This window comes from Magnolia sinica, chromosome 5 (genome assembly GCF_029962835.1).
Source record: "Magnolia sinica isolate HGM2019 chromosome 5, MsV1, whole genome shotgun sequence".
Classification (NCBI taxonomy): Eukaryota; Viridiplantae; Streptophyta; class Magnoliopsida; order Magnoliales; family Magnoliaceae; genus Magnolia; species Magnolia sinica.
In genome coordinates, this window is record NC_080577.1 from 101,980,560 (window position 1) to 101,999,441 (window position 18,882).

The 18,882-nt window shown below is 38.5% G+C and overlaps 1 protein-coding gene across 2 annotated transcripts; it reads right to left on the reverse strand.

Moving 5' to 3' along the window:
- Positions 1–2,189: 2,189 nt before the first annotated feature.
- On the reverse strand, positions 2,190–18,474 carry LOC131246465 (single-stranded DNA-binding protein, mitochondrial). 2 transcript variants are annotated; one of them, XM_058246629.1, is made up of 7 exons: positions 18,327–18,474; positions 18,070–18,157; positions 12,606–12,769; positions 11,930–12,138; positions 11,679–11,779; positions 2,549–2,608; positions 2,190–2,460 (listed from the first exon to the last, which is right to left on the reverse strand). In XM_058246629.1, the coding sequence occupies exons 2-7, from the start codon at positions 18,143–18,145 to the stop codon at positions 2,444–2,446; spliced, it is 627 nt and encodes a 208-aa protein (XP_058102612.1). In that variant the 5' UTR covers positions 18,146–18,157; positions 18,327–18,474; the 3' UTR covers positions 2,190–2,443. The 2 variants fall into 2 exon arrangements, with proteins under 2 accessions (XP_058102612.1, XP_058102613.1); XM_058246630.1 differs by having other exon boundaries at positions 18,070–18,160; positions 18,327–18,451.
- Positions 18,475–18,882: the final 408 nt, after the last annotated feature.

Consider the following 18,882-nt stretch of genomic DNA (forward strand, 5'->3'; position numbering starts at 1 on the left):
AAATGTATGGATGGTGTGGATACAACACGTACATCATAGTGGGCCCCACAGAACTTGGTGACGTCACCTCAGTAGGTGTCTCGCTACTCACCCTGTCTGCAGCTAATCCGCGTCCCTAAAGTTCACTTTGAAAGGGACGGGATTGGGTCCTGCACCTGCAGGGGACAGACTCCGTCCAGGACGTGGTTCTGTGTGGCCCACCGTGATGTACGGATTTTATCCACGCCGTTCATCCTTTTTGACCCACCATGATGGAAAGGTTAAAAACTTATCTTATACAATTTTAAGAGATCAACGGTTTGGATCATCATGCCCTTCTTTGGTGAATGTTCTAGTGGGCCAAGTGAATGGGCTTGTAAACCTTAACCATGCACGTAGTTGCATTTGTACTTGCTGACCTTCGGAAAACCTATCTACGCCGTCCATTATGTTCAATCCACTCTTCTTCACTACTGTGCAAAAAACACAGCAATCCGACGGTCCTAAACATCGCTAACTGAAACCATCTTCAACGAACTTTCTTATCCATTCACTATTGCATCCGAATGAGTAGTGATGTCTAGATCGTCCGATTAATCTTTTCAAAGTAGCCTATCAATAGCGAACTTGAAATAAGGGACAATTCAAATAGGTGATTTGGAATGCAACAATTATAAATCCAACGTCGATGATTAAGGTTCCTCTAGTATGATGGGTCTCCCAATCCATAGATCTGAAATAATCCTCCAATATAAGTATGCAATAGGTCTATAATAATAAATTCACATATTCACAAATACTAACAGGTAATGCTTTTTTACTCGACCGGATTGGATACGGAAACGAATTGGCTACTCCCCCTGCCCTCTGTGGGCCCACCATGATGTATGTGTTTTAACCATTCCGTTCTTCCATTTTTACAGATCATTTTAGGGCTTTAATCCAAAAATGAGGTGGATATAAATATCAGGTGGACCACACCACTGGAAAACAATAGTGATTTGATTTCCAACATTAAAATCCTCTTAAGGCCCACTGTACTGTTTATTTGACATCCAATCTGTTGATTAGGTCATACAGGCCCAGATGAAGGGAAAAAACAAAAACCAGCTTGAACTAAAACTTCTACGACCCCCAAAAGGTTTTAATGGTCAACACTCATTCAACACTGTTTCCTGTAATGTGGTCCACTTGAGCTTGGGATATACCTCATTTTTGGTCTCATACCATAAAATGATCTAGAAAAATAGATGGACAGCATGGATGAAACACATACATCATGGTGGGGCCCACAGAGCACCAACCATCAGCCACTGGCTGGTGGCAGGAGCTCCAAGGGGCCACCGTGATGTATGTGTTTTTATCCTGTAACTGGGACCCAACTATGCAATTTCTAATTGCCTTCATATCAACCATCACACTGACAGAGCATCAAAATCTATCTTAATTTTGTGCTACTGACCATCTAAATCAAGTCCCATTTGCATGGAAATGTCATTTTATGCATAACCACACTCACCACATTAACCAACAATTCTACATTAAAAATGATATGTAAATTGCAGATAGCCCAACTAGTACAGTGAAATCAAGGTATGCCAGCTGGGCCACGTGGATCAGTGTACGATCCACTTCAGAAGGTAGAGCCCACCATTGATAGGATGGGATGGTCCTTTTTTCTAGGAAAATGATCCTTACCATTTCAAAAAGGATATGCTACAAACCAATTGCAACTCTATGATTTCTACAGGTTGAATGGCTAAGATCATTTTCGCAGATCCTACTTTGGACGTGGCCTATTCATGGTGGGACCCACCTAGTTAATGGTTCAAATCAACCATATGGATGGTACAAAAGGGACTGCAAATTCACTTTAGTAATCCACATACTACAGGACCAGACCTCTAATGTAAAAAAAGCTCCATGGCCAGTGCAATTAAAATTCAAAAACCCAACTCACATGTTCCTTTTACATGTCAATACTAGGAAGAGATTGGAAATGGTAGGCATTTAAAGGTGCTCTCCAAATCTTGAATTACCATAGGCCTTCCTAATTCAGGTTGAAGACACTCATGATGATCAAAAACCTCTAGTGGACCCCACCATGGAAAAACAAATCCAGGTTTTTTTTTTTTTCGGGTTGAATCAATCTCCCCATTCAAAACGAATGGATCCTGTCACTTGTATCCAAATCAATCAGAGCCGCAGCATGCAAATACGCTCTCAAAGCTTCCTTGTGATAGAATGACCCAAGGATAACCCAAGCCTCCTTGGAATGTATTTATGTTACCCACATCAAACAAAATGTTACAAAAATCAGAGCGGCTAAATGAAACAAATTCATTACCAAAATTTAATGCTTCACTGCTACCAAAATGCAATCTTGGGTCACTGAACTTTTAACATTCTTTTCACCATGATGCTGCTGTTTTGAGTCTCTAGACAATGTGTAGCTGAGCTCTTTTTATAATAATCCATCCCCTGCCATAAGTAGTTGAATGCGTTACAATTACAATGAGAACGGCAATAATGACAATAATATTAATTATTACAAGGGATAGAACATTACTTAGTTCAGCCAGGGATATACTGCCTACGCTTTCGCCAGTCTTTATTAGACGAATCTTGCCTGCAAGTGCAATCCATAAGAAGCAAGTCAAAGAAAATACATCAAATCAAGGAAAAAAGTGTCCAAAATATTAACTGAATTTCCAAGCAATCTAACAAATCAAAGTCAATCACACTATATAACACAAATACTGATCCAAGAACCCACCACTATATGAGCAGAGAATAGCGACGACTCTACACGACTTTCGTGTTATCAGTAAATGGAGATGGAAGAATGAAAATAGACGACTATTGGAATTCACGAGAATGAAATTTCAATACAATGTAAAGATTATTGAAGTTCGTTGGCTGCCATGCTTGGGTTGGAGGAATCCTTGGTGTTGGTTTGGAAATCTCAAAAGGCACTATGCAAACGTATATTCATTTTCAAGAGTCTTGTTTAGATAGCAAGTAGAAATCTCATATCCCTCCCACCAGTGTTTGCGATATCGCATGTCAGTGATACAAAATTGATGGGTAATAACCAAAAAAAAAAAACCTCAGATTCCTGAATATTGGCAATAATATCACAGGATATCGCAAAGTATCGGTCTGTATTAGCAATACCACGAGATATCGTGTGATATTGACATTTTAAAATAATAAAAAAAAGGTTTTTACAATGTATTGATGATATCTGTCGATATCGACAGATACTTCATAGGAAATGCAAGCCGCTTTTCCCAAAAACTGATTTTATTTTTTTTCCATTTTTCTTTAGATTTCTCTTTTAACCTGTTAGTGGGTGGATTTCGGTCCATCCTTTACTTGGATTTGGGAGAAAAACCAACATTCAAAATCAGAATCAAGATTTTCTTGCATTTGGGGTTGTTTCTCATTTGGTGAGTAAATTTTCATTTTGATAATTTTTTGTGTAAATCATATAAAATGAGTGTGAAATCATAAAAAATCTTTGGTTCTTCATGTTTTGCATGAAAAATCAAGGATTTTAACTTTCAATTTCGAGATTTGAGTATAGGTGGCCCGATTTGGAGAGAATTGGGGAAAATTCAAAAAATTTTCATTTTCTCCCAAATTGCTTACAATGTTGCACTCCAAACATGAAATGAAATAGTGTTTTCAATATCAATGATATCGGCCGATATCTCCCACAACATCGTATGTATCCCACTTGTGCAATCCGAAATGCATAGTTAGTGCTAATATATACCACTTGTTCGATCCGATGAGGATTTTCAATTTTCGATCCCCCCCCCTTCTTTTTTTTTTGGGATTGTTGTAAATCATGTTAAATCAATGTCAAATGGTTACAAATCTCTGATTCTTCATGTTTTGCATGAAAAATCATGAATTTGGAGCTTCGACTTCAAGATTTAGGGGAGATGGGCCAAGTTGCGGAAAATTGAAAAAAAATCGAAAATTTTCAATTTCTCACAAATCAATTGCAAGGTGTCCAAACACAAAATCAAACATGTATATAACCCAAGTTGTTCTATAACAGTAACGGTGCCTGTAACGGCCACTACTGTTACCTTTACAATACGGGTCGTAATGGTTGTTACGGCCCCTGTAACGGCTGTTAGTCTCTTTTTTTATTGAATTTTTTTTCTGAAAAACCTATATTTGCCCCGTAATGTTAATTAAAAAGTATGGAAAACCTGTATATGCCTCATAACAGACAATTACGGGGTTGTTATGGCTTTTATAGGGGACGTAATGTGCCGTTAATGGCAATTACGAGTCATTTTTTCCATAACACCCCAAAACGTGTAACGGTTGCTACCGTTACCTTTACATAATGGCCTTTACGGCACACCATGCTATAACTTGATCTAGTGATTCTTGCTAATTTGGAGATTTTACAGGAAAAATATTTTTTAATTAAAATGTTAAATTATTTTTTTTTCAAAATTTCATTTCAATCAGCAATCAATCGGCCCCCATTTCAGAGAATTCAGGAGTGTTTGATGGCATCATCATCACATACACTCTAATTTTGGGATTTGGGGGAAGATGGACCAATTTGTGGAAAATTGGGAAAAAATAAAAAAATTCCCGAATCTTCTCAAATCAAAGAGGATGAGTACTAACATCATGTTAGGGTCTGTTTGGATCGCCCGGATCCGACGTACTGTATTATTTTAAGTTAAATAAATACGATATACCGCGTTTGAATTGGATTTGAAATCCGATTCAGTACGTGGCATGCAAATACATCGCTAAACCCGGTAAAGGGTGGACACGCGGTTTGATAGTACATCAGCTGAACATCGGGCAGTGCAGCGATGTAATTGCACTGCACCGCCTCTCACAGCAGAGAAGTCTCTCAAATCTCACCATGCTTCGCGCGTCCATCTCATCTTCCTGCGCCATCCTTCTCCCTCTCCGTCGTTTTCAACCCATTCGCCAAAGGAATGGATGGGTTTACGGCCACATCTTAGACGTAGACGCTGAGTCTTGCTTCGTCTTCTTCACGTACGTGGAAGGTGGGGTGTCCTCATCTTATGGTCATCATTCCATAAACATGGTTTCGGTGTCATCCATTGTATCTGAGGTGTGATAGTAAGTTAATTACATGTCATTAGGCCACTCTGCAGCAACATGGGTCGAGTAACAATGGTGGTGTACGTAATAGGGCGTCTCCAAACATGACAGTAAGACTGTCGGGAAGAGTTGAAGATGGTTCCACCTCCGTTCAGCCCCCACTAGGCACTGACGAAGATCGAAATAGAGTGCAGGGCTCGGGTGTCTCGAATTCGGACATGTTTCGACATACTGATGACGAAGGGATTATGAATGGCATCATGAAAATTATGATTGGAGTCATGCTTATATACGTAGTAGTTGCATGGTTTATTTCATGTTTCTGATGTATGGAGAAAGCTGAGTCTTGCTTCGTCGTTATCTTTTTGAGATTGTCATTCTTTTCCTTTTGTGACACCCTCTAAACATTGCTCTCTCTCTCTCTCTCTCTCTCTCTCTCTCTCTCTCTCTCTAGCATACAGCTATTTCGTAACGTAATCTGTATTTATCGTATTGTATGTGCTGCGTTAACTGTATAACTGTGATTTCTTTCCTTCAACGGTAATTGGATTTGTTTATTTTGCTATCGTTCCCAATCGACCATTGATGCGTGCAAAGCTACTGTCCACTTTGCAACTTTGGATTTCTGATTTGTTTTAATGGCATCTGAAGTGTTGAAAACGTTGGCCCTATTTTGGAGATGATCTTGTGACGAAATCTAGACGGTGGATTGACTCATACTGTATGTTAATCTATATACGTTGATTGACTGTTTGGATGAAATCCATATACCATGATGGGGCCCACATAGACATGACCTGGTGCTGAATGGTGTAATGAATGTATGTGGTGAAGACAAGGTCCACATAGAAGTTTTCCAATCCAAACATAGACCATGCGTACATCTCCTGAATACATATGCAAAGCCAGTCCTTCCCAAACAATCAGATCGAACTTGGAAAGGGCACTCGATACAGTGTACATCCTCCGTTGTACATCTGCGGTACTGTATTTACAATGCAATACAATCCTATATGCGAATCCAAACAGACCCTTAGTGAGTATATTAATTGGTATCATTCTATTGTGACTTTGGTATAATATTGTTGGTTTGTAGAGCAGTAGTACTATGCCCAACCCCGTCGAGGTAGAGATGATGATTTTGAGCCACTGCACAACTCTATGTGAGTATGAGCCACAACCACACATTATTCACAAGATATTTCTAGTTTTCTGCTTCTATTTTCCTTTTAAATGTATTGCTTGTGTTTCCATGCATTTCTTCTTACATTTATAAATTATATGAATAGACTTTGAATATATTTACATCAGTTCATTTAGACAACACATAGATTAAGACCCCATACAAAAGAAACCTATTATGTGCACTTGTTTTTTGTTATGTTTTGATTTCTAAGTGTATATTGATGTCTTTTTTAACAATTCCTGAAGTTTCATTGAAAAATTTGACCAATTTCCCAATGTTTTCCATGTTTCCCAACAACAACGATACATTACGCGATACAACCAATATATCCCATGCAATAACCGATATGTATCCGTATCCAAGGGTGTGATATGTTATGCGATAACTTTACAGAAACATTGGCTGCAAAAAGTGTGAAGCAAAGTGGCAAGCAGAAAGTGGGGAAGCATCTAATACAACTTTTAAAATATTAGCACTTATAAACAGCTAAGCAGCAGAAGCAGGAGCGGGTGCGATTTGCAGGGGAGCGGCATCTATAAGAAGGATCATGCAACTAACTTTGAGTCCACAAACACACAATCCCATTCCCTGTTCATCCAATTTTCCAGAACCAGTTTATACACCACCCATCCTATAAAATCATACCCCATCAAAACCCTCAAAATGGTTTGAACCTTATTCCCTCCCAATTTAAACATAGATTTGACTCAAAACCACACCCAATCTCCCCAACAGCTTAGTTCCTAAGTCCACCTGCACCCCTTAACCAGTCCCTTACCTGTCCAGAAAATACCCAGGATTGTCCATTTGATAACCACCCCATAATAGCCCAAACCACCCAATCATACCCTATGAAAACAGTCAAAACAGCTAACCTTGAACCTTCTTTCCCTCCCAATTTCAACATAGATTTGACCCGAACCAGTCCTTGACTGTCCCACATCTGTCCTCATCCCTGAACCTGTCCAAAAAACCAGCCTTTTATCAATCCCAACATCAACATTAACCCAAACCAGTCCTAGACTGTCCCACATCTGTCCTCATCCCCGAACCTGTCCAAAAACCAGCCTTTTATCAGTCACAATTTCAATATAGATTTGACCCACACCCAAATCAGCTGCTGCCCATACATAAAAGTTCCTTTGTTTTAGCCTGAACTTTTCCCAAGTCAATCAAATTGTTATGACCATTAGGGCTGTCAATGGGCCAGGCTCAGGCTGGGCAAAATATTTTTTTTGAAAAGGCTCGTCCCGTCAGCCCAGCCTGAACATTTCAAAATCCAGGCCGAAGCCAACTCCAGGCCTGACCTGTTGACAGCCATATGACCACACAAAGTGGTGTTTCTTATAGTCCCAAAATGGCAAGGGTGAACTAGAGTGATGTTGCGAACGTAATGGCCGCATCCGTTATGCGTTGAGAGAGAGATGGTAGGTTGCCCACCTTCGAAGAGAATAGCAAGAGGAACACTACTGAGTCATTGATTAATTCTGATCGTGAAGGATACATGGATTCTGATCATGAAGGATATAGGACAAGATAAACGAATTTGTACTCTAGAACCATTTTGTGGCCCTTCTATATTCTGATAACTGACAAAAGCATGAATGTCGCAACCATGGTGTGCTGTAAAGGCTGTTACATAAAGGTAACGGTGGTAATCGTTATCTGTTATAGGGTCGTAACCAGTGTTCGAAATATCGGTATCGCTACAAGTTTCGCTAGCCAAGGATATGGAAACAATATCGATATCGTCGATAATATCGCTGATAACCGGAAATGCGGGGAAGCATGGGGAAAACAGTGGAATTTTCAGCGAAACTTCAGAAGATGTTAAGATGTACATATTTGTATATTTAGAAATAAAAAAATTGCAAAAAGAATACATATATAACAAGTTTCCATTTAATGGGGCTTCAAAAGCATGTCCACTTGTAAGAAATCAATCCAACCATCCCACCTGACCTATTTAACCATCCAACCTTCCATCCAAACATGCATCGATATTGCAAAATATCAACAACACATGATATTTCACCAAGAAATCCATCAACAATTGGAAAGAAAATGAAAGATTGTGGTCTCAATATCCAGCATGTTGCAATATCGATAAGATCGAGATATTATCAATGACAAATTGAACACGATACAACCTTATGCCCATGAAAAAAATTGAAATTCTTTTTTTCTAATAAACAAAATTTTGATGATATTAAATGTTGGCGATATTATTGAAATATCATCGATACACTTATGATACAAGCATTACCTAGAATTTACATAGTTGAAAATATGGGCAATACATTGGCGATATTGATGCATTGGCAATACAAGCGACGCCTAGAATTTACATAGTTGAAAATATTGGCGATTATATTAGCGATATTGATACGTTGGCGATACTTAGTGATACATTGCTAATACTTGGAATTTTTTATACTACCAGTGTTATCGGTATCGCTACCAATGTTATCGATATCGCTGAGGTAGAGATAAAGATAATGTCGGAGATATTTCGATAATATCGAAGATAATTCAAACACTGGTCGTAACAAATGTAACAGCTGTTATGTTAAAAATGATCTGTAACTGCCGTTAACGGCCCGTTACACCCCCTGTAAAGGTCATAATAGCTCTGTAATGGTTTGTTAAGGGGTAGATATAGGATTTTCGGATTTTTTTCAACGTTACAGGGCAAATATAGGTTTTTCAAGCTTTTTCTTACAATAAAAAAAGAGACCCTAACGGCCGTTATGACCCGTATCATCATGGTAACGGTGGTGCCCGTTATGGCCACCGTTACCGTTACGGAATACCTTGGTTGCAATTATTGTTCCACAAATGTGGTTCCCTTTCACTGCCTTTCAGATGGACAGCGGTATGGACAAAATCCATACCATCGATCACTTAAAAAGAATTCCCGAATAAATGCAATGTGTTACAATGAGGAACATACTCTCTCTCTCTTTCTCCTCTCATCTCTTCATCTGTGGGTAGTTCCAAGATCATTGAAGTCCCTTCTCTTTGAGTGGTGGAACAGGCTACCCCTGCAATTGGTTGCTTGCTATGGAAAATCACAGTCCAAGCAACATAGTGAAGTGTTTTGCTCGAAAGAAATGGTAGGATTTTCTGCAGAATGAATAGCAACTTAATGAAGGGGTTGTATCGAGTCTGCGAGTTTATAATCGATAAAGTTTAGTGGATAAGAAGACGACTGGGGATCTGCAAGTGGGATGAAGTTATTAGGAGCGGATATAGAGCCTGGAGGACTCCAAAAAGTAGGAAAGCTCCGGCAAGGGTCAGTTCAAACTGAACTTTGATGGCAGTTCTTTAGGCAAACTGCGTCCGACTGGATTTGAGGACTATTTTGGGTTCACAATAGAGAGTCAATAAACTATTCTTTTTCTTCTTTTTTTTTCTTTTTTTTCTTTTTTTTTTCTGGCCTTACCAGCCACAGTTATTCCAACTATGCCAAATCCCCCGCTTTCCTTCACGGAGCTTGAAATGCTTGTCTGCACAGAATTTCACACTGCTCGTTACAGAGGGAGACTATGCAAAAATAATCCGGTGAGCCTATTCTGGCAATTTCCCATGGAGGAACAAGACATTATGGAAGAGTAGAGAGCCCTGATTACAGGTATTGAGATCACATACTCTCACGTCCATCATGAAGCGAATTCGAACACAAAGGCTCTTGCTAGGGAAGGGATTAACAGGGATCCAATGGTTTTAGCAGGAAGTCAGAATTAAGATTTTCCTGTCATGTGATGTGCATGTAGAATGTGGAATTGGTTGATTGTCCCTTTATTTATTGTTCCTTTGCCAGAGAAATGTGGGAGAGGTTCTTTGCAATCTTCATAGTATCATGGGTGATGTTGGAGTCCAACGAGACTCGAGAGTTTCTTCATGGCTTGGCAATTGGGTGAAGTAAGAAAAAAGGAAGGTTGATTTGGAGGTTATCCATGTTGGCAGGTATTTGGGTCTTATGGGGAGAGAGGAATAATCGATAATTCCGTAATCATAGTGAGCTGGCCTCTAAGGTCTTTAGAAGGGCAAAATTAAATGCAATGGGATGGGTCTCAAATATAAAGGCTCTTGCCGAGTGTTCTCTGTCATCTTTTTCTTGGTTTTCCTTGTAATTTCCTTTGTTTTCTTTCTTTGGTGTTCGCCTTACTTTTGATGATAAAATCGTCACTTTTCAAATATATAAAAAAAAAAAAAAGATTTCCTGTCATATCACCAGCTGTAGGGCACCTTGCTGCACCATTGCTCCCTCTCTGTCTCTGCACTCATATCTGTTGATATGCATAAAAAAAAAAAAAAGAAAAACAAAATCCTCATACGATGAATATTAGTTACGATCTAGATTGGGGCATTCTAAAAAAAAAGAAAGGATGGGAGCATTCTTCAGTTATGAGTCCTTTTTGTAGTTCTTGTTCTGTTGAAGGAATGCTCAATGTACTGGATGCAGCTCTCAGGATTCTATGGAATCCATATTCAGTAAAGTTACATATATGGTCAGGTATTAATTTACTGATGAAAATATCCATATGCATTATTATTTTTTATCTGTAACATTCCTTTCAATTTGATTAGGGCAACTTTTTTATCCAAAGAGAGAAACCTTCCAATCAATTCAAGTCATGCATGTGACATTAGCATGTTCAATTTCATATCATCTAACTATGATGATCATGGCTGATCATGATCACGTAAGTCATAAAGACACAATTCACTTTCTTGTCCACAGAATTACAAACCATTCATGTCCATTGTCATGTCCTTTAACAGGACACCATTTGGACCAATATAAGTTACCAGGTATGTGGGTAAAATACCCAATGACCTAATGTCCTCGTTAATGTATCACGTGTGCTATAATTTTTTCATAGACTACCAATAAGAATGAACACATAGTTAAAGCATTTCTTCAGCGATCTTTTGGTCAAAGTTAGTATAAGTTGAAAAAAGGTACATTTGGATTTAGATCTCACAATAATGAGCACAGGAAAATATGTTGAAAATTTGACAAAGAAAAAAATGCATTCTGATTAAACTGAACAATATATGAATCAATGGGAAATCCTTAATTATTAAAATGATGGAGCATAAATCTAGGAATCCACATTGAAACTGCTTTAAAGGTTTACTTGAATTAAAATGAAAAAAAGTTGATGTCTTTTTCTCTTCTTTTTTTTCCAAAAAAAAAAAGTTGCTCTGTCAGTACTTACAACTGGAAAAAGGAGTAAATTTATCATGATACATTGGATTAATAATTATGGTTATCAATTGACAAGCAAAAACACCATAGAAACCAACTTCCTACAGAGTTACAATTTTCAACTAATGATCCTGAATGAAGAAGAATGGATAAACGGATACAAATAAATAGTTGACATACCATCACGACGAACACAAATCTCGGGTACATTTTTAATTTGGCCATTGATGCTGTCATTATAGACTCTAGTTTCAATGTCCCCCTCAACAAAAACTGGTGAGCTGAAGAGATGCACCAGAAACAAAATAACAATGATTAACCAACCAATAGCAATAAAATGATAAAGATGGGAACTATTACAAATATTCCAATAAACTCTTCACAGGAATGTAAAAATTCTGTTTTTTTTTTTAAAGACCATCAATTCATACCTCTTTACAAGTTGTTGAACAGCATAAGCCCCAAGTTGTTCATTATGCACCACAATCCGGTGCCACTGAGCTGGTTTTGGTAAGTTCTCTGCTCCTACAATTCTTTGGTCATACATACCCCCCGTTCCAAGGGTAAAGATGGTCACAGTCCGCCCATTCCTCAAGATCTTCTGCACGGGAGCTTGCCCAATTTTGCCACAAATAATTGCCTATGCAAAGGGCAATTGCAACAATTTGAGCCTTCTTGCAATGAAGAATAGCTTTGCAAGTCACAATTTAAATATTTTTGAAGTTCAAGACTAAGAAATATGATGGCTACTCGTTAGAGCAGTATTTCATATGCTCCTTTCCCCACACATGACAATGTGGAAAATGTGCGTGAGATCCATGTTATTCATCTGGTGATCTGTATCATTGTATGTGCCATGGCCCAACGATAGACAGGTTAGGTCATCAGGTGGGCCACATGTATAAGAAAATTTGAACGATTAACTGACCAAATATGCCAATAAAAGAAATAACTAACTAAAAGTCCACATTCCCCATAAACATGTGACTCACCTGATGAATGAGCCAGCCTGATTTTTGGGCCATGGGCCCATGGCACATACATGGTGGGTCCACTTGATGAGCAGCTCAAATAGCCATAGCAGGGTTCTAAAACTAGCAATAATACCTTATGAACCCCTCGGAAGCCCCAGCCCCTTTTAGGGTCTACACCCTGTGGTTCTAATTCTCTGTTGTTACTAATAAATTCATCATCCTCTACTTCTGCATTGCTTGATTCACGTTCATCAAATGACATGGTTGAGAGCCACAACTGTGAACCTCTGTGCAGGCCTACAAATGTTAAACAACACTTATCAACCAAGATTAGCATTCTCAAAATATAGGATCTAAAACAAAATGTTTCGAGGGTCAACAAGGCGACCAAAAATGCACAAAAATAAATGTTTTGCTCAAAAAAGACAAAGAAAAAAAAGAAGCAGTAATATCTATCTGCAAAGACAATCAAACATTAGAAATAGGATTCCAATCTAGCACACATGTTATATCTGACCAGTGCATAAGGTGTCCCCCACCATGAAGATGACTGAACACCAAAAATAGGCTGCTCTCCTCTTCATATTGGGCCAGCCCATACAGAAAGAAATGGACAGTTAAGAAGCCATGCCAATTGCCCACAATAAATGCACCCATGTGGGCACCTTAATTTTTGTCTATGGTCATCTTCAGAGACATTAATGCAGGGGCATTTTCACATCAAGCTCGAGTGGGGTCGCCTGCGGGATGCAAGGGCACACTCGGGGTGGGCGGGTCCCATGTTCGACACTCCTCACCGGGGGTGATTAATGCGCATTTCACACCGGGCTTGAGTGGGGTAGCCTATGGGATGCGGAGACACACTCAGGGTGAGCGGCCCGTGTGAGGCGGTACCCATGTGATTTGGGGCCCACGAGGGGGGGTTCGGCCGAGGTCCTAACCCATGAGATGTGAGGTCTGAGCTATAAGATAAAGGGATTAATTCATCATGCTCTAACAGTTCGAGCTTTTCGAGCAAGTGGTTAATTGTCCTGCATCAAATTGGTATCAGAGCAGGAGTTTTCGTGTTCGAAACTCCTCACCGGGGGTAATTAATGCAGGGGCATTTTCACACCGGGCTCGAGTGGGGTCCCTTGTGGGATGCAGGGGCACGCTCGGGGTGAGTGGGGCCCACGGGGGAGGTCTCGTGTTCGAGACTCCTCACCAGGGGTGATTGATGCGCATTTCACACCGGGCTCGAGTGAGGTAGCATGTGGGATGCGGGGACACACTCGGGGTAGGCGGCCCGTGTGAGGCGGTACCCATGTGATTTGTGGCCCACGAGGGGGGTTCGGCCGAGGTCCTAACCCATGAGATATTGAGCCTGGGCTATGAGATAAAAGGATTAATTCGCCATGATCTAACAGTTCAAGCTTTTAGAGCAAGTGGTTAATGGTCCTGCATCAGACATCCCACAAACTTGATGGGAAAGTACATGTGCTGCATGTAAGGGTGCGTGTGGAGATGGTGTCTGCATATTCCAAAAACAACTAAACTGGGGAAAAAAAAAAACCAGAACAGAACGGTTTGGTGGCATTTTGATTTTTCCATAAACCTTTCAGCCCTTAAGAGCTTGTGGATTTCCTAAAGAAACTTAGAGCCTGTTTTGGGTGCCCACTGAAAAATGAGTTCATGTCATTTAATTTAACAATAATTAGGTATATATATATATATATATATATATATAGTCAATACAAATGGCTTGTCATCAAGATTTTTTATTCCAACAAAAGATTCTCCAATACAAAGCTACTGTTAGGAAAAATGAAATGAACTCGTTTTTAAGTGGCACCCAAACAGCAACTTACCAATTTATATGTTTTCGATAGATAACTCAATTTAGGCTGTGTTCTATTGCACCAAATTTCATGATATCATGAAATTTTGCACCAAATTAGACTGATTAGTCATGAAATTTCATGATCTTTGGTGCAACACAAACACCCTTATTAGCGATGCAATTTATTGTTTTCTCCTACTTTGATTTGGCAATTCAAACAATTTGAGGAACCCACCTTATAGCACTAGCTTGAAAACATAAATGACTTCAAAAAGAGAGAGCTTTGCACAAGCTTGTTTGAGAATAGATACATCCATACCAAGTTCTATGCCAGTTCTTAACTCTCACAACTTCCTCTTCCCATTTCCATTAAAACGTTAATTCAAACATGCAATTGAGGACCACATGAAATCATTACTAAACAAGTGTCATCTACAACGAGAGTTTGCTACTACACCCAGGCAAGAACATCAAAACCATTAAAATGGACATTTTTCGTACGCCAAATGATACCAAGAACCTAAAATGTTTGAGTTTGTATCTATTTATCAGGACCAGACACAAGTAAATGAAGTCACGCCTGAAATTTCTCAATCCAAATCACTTACCATGAGTTCTTCAATAAGAAACTGCTCCTATGTAAACGTAGGTCTTTCGACCAAGATCGAGGTTCGTGGTGAGCCTATAGAAAACCACATAAGTTTCCAATGGAACCGGTCCTTAAGTAGAATTGTAAAGGTTAGACGTGAACTTGATTTAAAACATTTGATAGTGAAATCCAATATACTCATGGGTTGAGTGCGTCCGCCGGGAGTGGAGTAGGGAAACCAAACCACTATACATGCTTGTGTTTGATGTCTTTGAGTACTTGTTTAATTATGTTTATGTAATTGTTTATATGATTTATATGTATGCATGATTAGATGAATGCTAAATGTTGATAGTTAGCACATCCCACACACACATGTACATTATTTTGTTTATAAACTAGTTGCTTCATAGGAATATGATTTATAGTCTATGTGATTGGACCCACTAATGGCTTGGAAGCCTTAGTGTTATATTGCTCTACTTAGCTTGAATGGCATATTAGTTTAAATTAAGCAATTGGATTTAAAAGGCATAATTATTATTTGGTCCTAATCACCTCCTTTAGGACAATAAGCCTTCATTCCTTAGCTCCGCCAAACTTCCGCACATATAGATCGAGTGGTCCACCACACTGACAAAATAGGTACAAAAATAACATAAAATACTTATCTAAACTTTTTTCTTTCCTATCTTTTCCCCTTTTAGGATAAATAAGTTAAAAATATTCAATATTGATGATTTTTTCTTGTTTGTTGTTTCTTTAAGATTCTTTTCAATCTTAAAGATTTATATACCTATTTTTTAGCTAAATAATTGTTTTTTTTTTCATAATAGGTGGGGATGGTTTGATTGTTGTTGAAGATGGGGAAGAAGTCCACAGCTAAGAAACAACAATAACCTTCATTTCAAATGCAATTTTTGTGGAAAAAGTTGTTGGTGATGTGCATTTTGAATGAAACATCACCTAACCCAAACCAAAAAAAAAAAAAAAAACCGTAGTAATATGTTCACAAGAGGGTGATGTGTCGCGGAGAAATTTAAGAATCTATTGGAAAACAATTATAGTGAAAGAAGATGGATGATAGTATACAATTGATCACATGATAATATCATGATTAGTACTTCTTTTTTACGCATATTCATGAGAACATGGATGATTGATTTGTTTTCTATTTTTCTCATTTATTTACAATTGCTTTTTAAAAAATTATGATATATTTTTTAAGAAAATTGGAAAAAATCCTATGCTTTAGGATATGAATAATATGATTCACAATACGAAACGATTTATCCCCTATTGCAATTTACAATACAATAACAATTATGACAACATTGCTCTGGTTCAACACAGTAGATATCTAGTGGCATTGACCATCGTGGTCAGTCATTATCGGGTTTCATTAACATGGTCTTTCCCTTTGGCTTTGCTTATTATAGATATTTGGTACCCATTCCACCACTACAATGGGTTGATCACGATACACAAGTCGAGCAACCATAGTCAGCACAATTTTCATTGTGGTGGTGATAGTGACATTGATTGGTGTGTAAATTATAATATTTTTGCATTTTTATGTTTGTCCTTTGAGCATTAACATCATTTTAGTTTTTATCACTTCTTTTTTTACTTATGGGTTTACTTTGTAGTTGGCATTACATAAAAATAATTGCCCCATTATTACATTCTTATGTACATTGAATCATATATTGGATATTTAGAAAATTAAATATACGAGTTTTGCAGTCAATCTAAGCCAATTAGGTTAATAAAATCATTGCACAGACTGCCACAACATTCTTACCAAAAAGTGAACCATTACACCATCATAAAACATGTTCAAAACAAAATAGAATACATATTTGGAATCCTCTAAATATTTCCAAATATTTGAGATTTTTCCCATTTTTTTTCAAAGAAAAAAAAGGCCGTTACGGGGCCATTCCGATCGTTATGCCCCATAATGGCCCATAAAACATGTTCAAAACAAAATAGAATACATATTTGGAATCCTCTAAATATTTGAGATTTTTCCAAAGGCCGTTATGGGGCCATTCCGATCGTTATGCCTCATAATGGCCCATAACGGTAATGGTTTTCAACTGAGCCGTTACACCCACCGTAACTGTAATGGAATACCTTGGAAGGTCATGGCATAAGTTTGACACTGACTACCCAAACTCCCACAAGTTTGACGCCAACACTACCCTCCTTTATCCAGGATGGGGACTGGCAATGAGAGCACAAAAATCCCATATGCGCAATGTAATAGACTACTATATGGGTGAGAAAGTCTTCTCTTATATTGAAACTCCCATGTGCACAATGTAATAGACTACTATATGGGTGAGAAAGTCTTCTCTTATATCGAAACTCCCATATGCGCAATGTAATAGACTACTATTTTGCTAGTGGAATTATTTGTCAGTGCTACCCATGGATGTAGTCACCATTATAGCAAATATCACCAAGATTTTTAAAATCTCAAAATATGTCCACGGGATTTTCAAAGTCTTGGCAATTATTAATTTCTCGTGATTTTATCATGAAATTATCACAGTTTTAAAGAAAAACTTGTTTAACAGTTAAAATGAATCATCTTATACCTACTTTTAAAATTATTTATTTGATTACAATAAACATTTTCTATTTTAATTTCTGTGAGATTTTCCCTATAATATCGCCAGAAAAACATAAAATTTTGAAAATTTCCCAAGAAATCCCTGAGCCAAGAAATTGCTGAGAACAAGATTTGCCACTATGGTAGTCATGATGTGAGGAACCACGTATATCTTGTGTCTCACTCTCCTCCCTCTTTTCATGTATACCCAAATATATGGTGATGGTTATTCATCTTTCCCCAAAAAAATGATGATGGTTATTCCCCATTGTCTTCGCACAATTGCCTACACAGTCAAAGCACTTCTGCAAGCGGAACCTCAGTTGTGTCCTGATTTGATAATGGCAAGCTCCCAGTTTCACCCGCAACACTTTTTAAACCCCTATTAAGAAAGAAAGCTAGGCTTTCTTCAAATTGCAGAGGGAGACGTCCGCTTCTTTCACTCACAATTGAATTCCTTTTAAGAGAGTACCTGCTCTGAAGATAGCGTCCCCAATGCTAGTATTAAGGAAAGAAGACGATTACAACATGACGGCGAAATCAAGAAAAGGAATTGAAGAGAATCGTACCGGCAAAGAAAGGGCGGGTTGTCGATTGAGAAGACAGACGTAGACACTTGAAAAATCTCAAACCGATCGAACCCATGACTGCTAACCCCTGCTGTGCAGAATGTGAGCATTATAATATCAAATGCAAGCGATCGATCGGGATTAGAAAGTTGAAAGCCAAACAGAAAACAGAGAGAGAAAGAGAGAGAGAGGGGAAATGAGATGGATGGGATTTTTCTTTCCTTTGGTTTGTGAGGAAGGGTGCGTATTGCGCATACCTGAGTTTTGGAGAAAGAGGGAAGTTGAGTTTGGTTTGGAAGACGAGGGTTTGCAGGGGAATTCCTGCAGTTTGTAACTCGTTTTGAAACAAGGTCTACAATACATGGGCGTAGTTCGCGGGACTACCACTTTCTGTAGTTCGTCTAAATCGTACCATCGGTTTGAGGGCCCGTCTTGAGGGAGTGGATTAGGTGGTCACACTGTTGTTGGTGTTCCCCTGACCGTGGGATCCAACTTGATGTATATGTTGCATATCCACACCGTCCATCAGTTTTTCTGGATTATTTTAGTGCATTGTCCAAATAATTAAGCAGATCCGTATCTCAAGTGGACCACACCAGAAGAAACAGTGGTCATTGAATGCCCACTATTAAAAACTTCCTATGGTAGGCCATAATGTTTATTTACCATCCGACCTGTTGATAAGGGTCACATAGACCTGGATGAAGGGCAAAAATAAATATCAGCTTATCCAAAACTTTCGTGGCTCTGGGGAAGTTTTTAATGGTGGACATTCAATCCCTCCAGCATAGTCCACTTGAGATGAAGATCTGC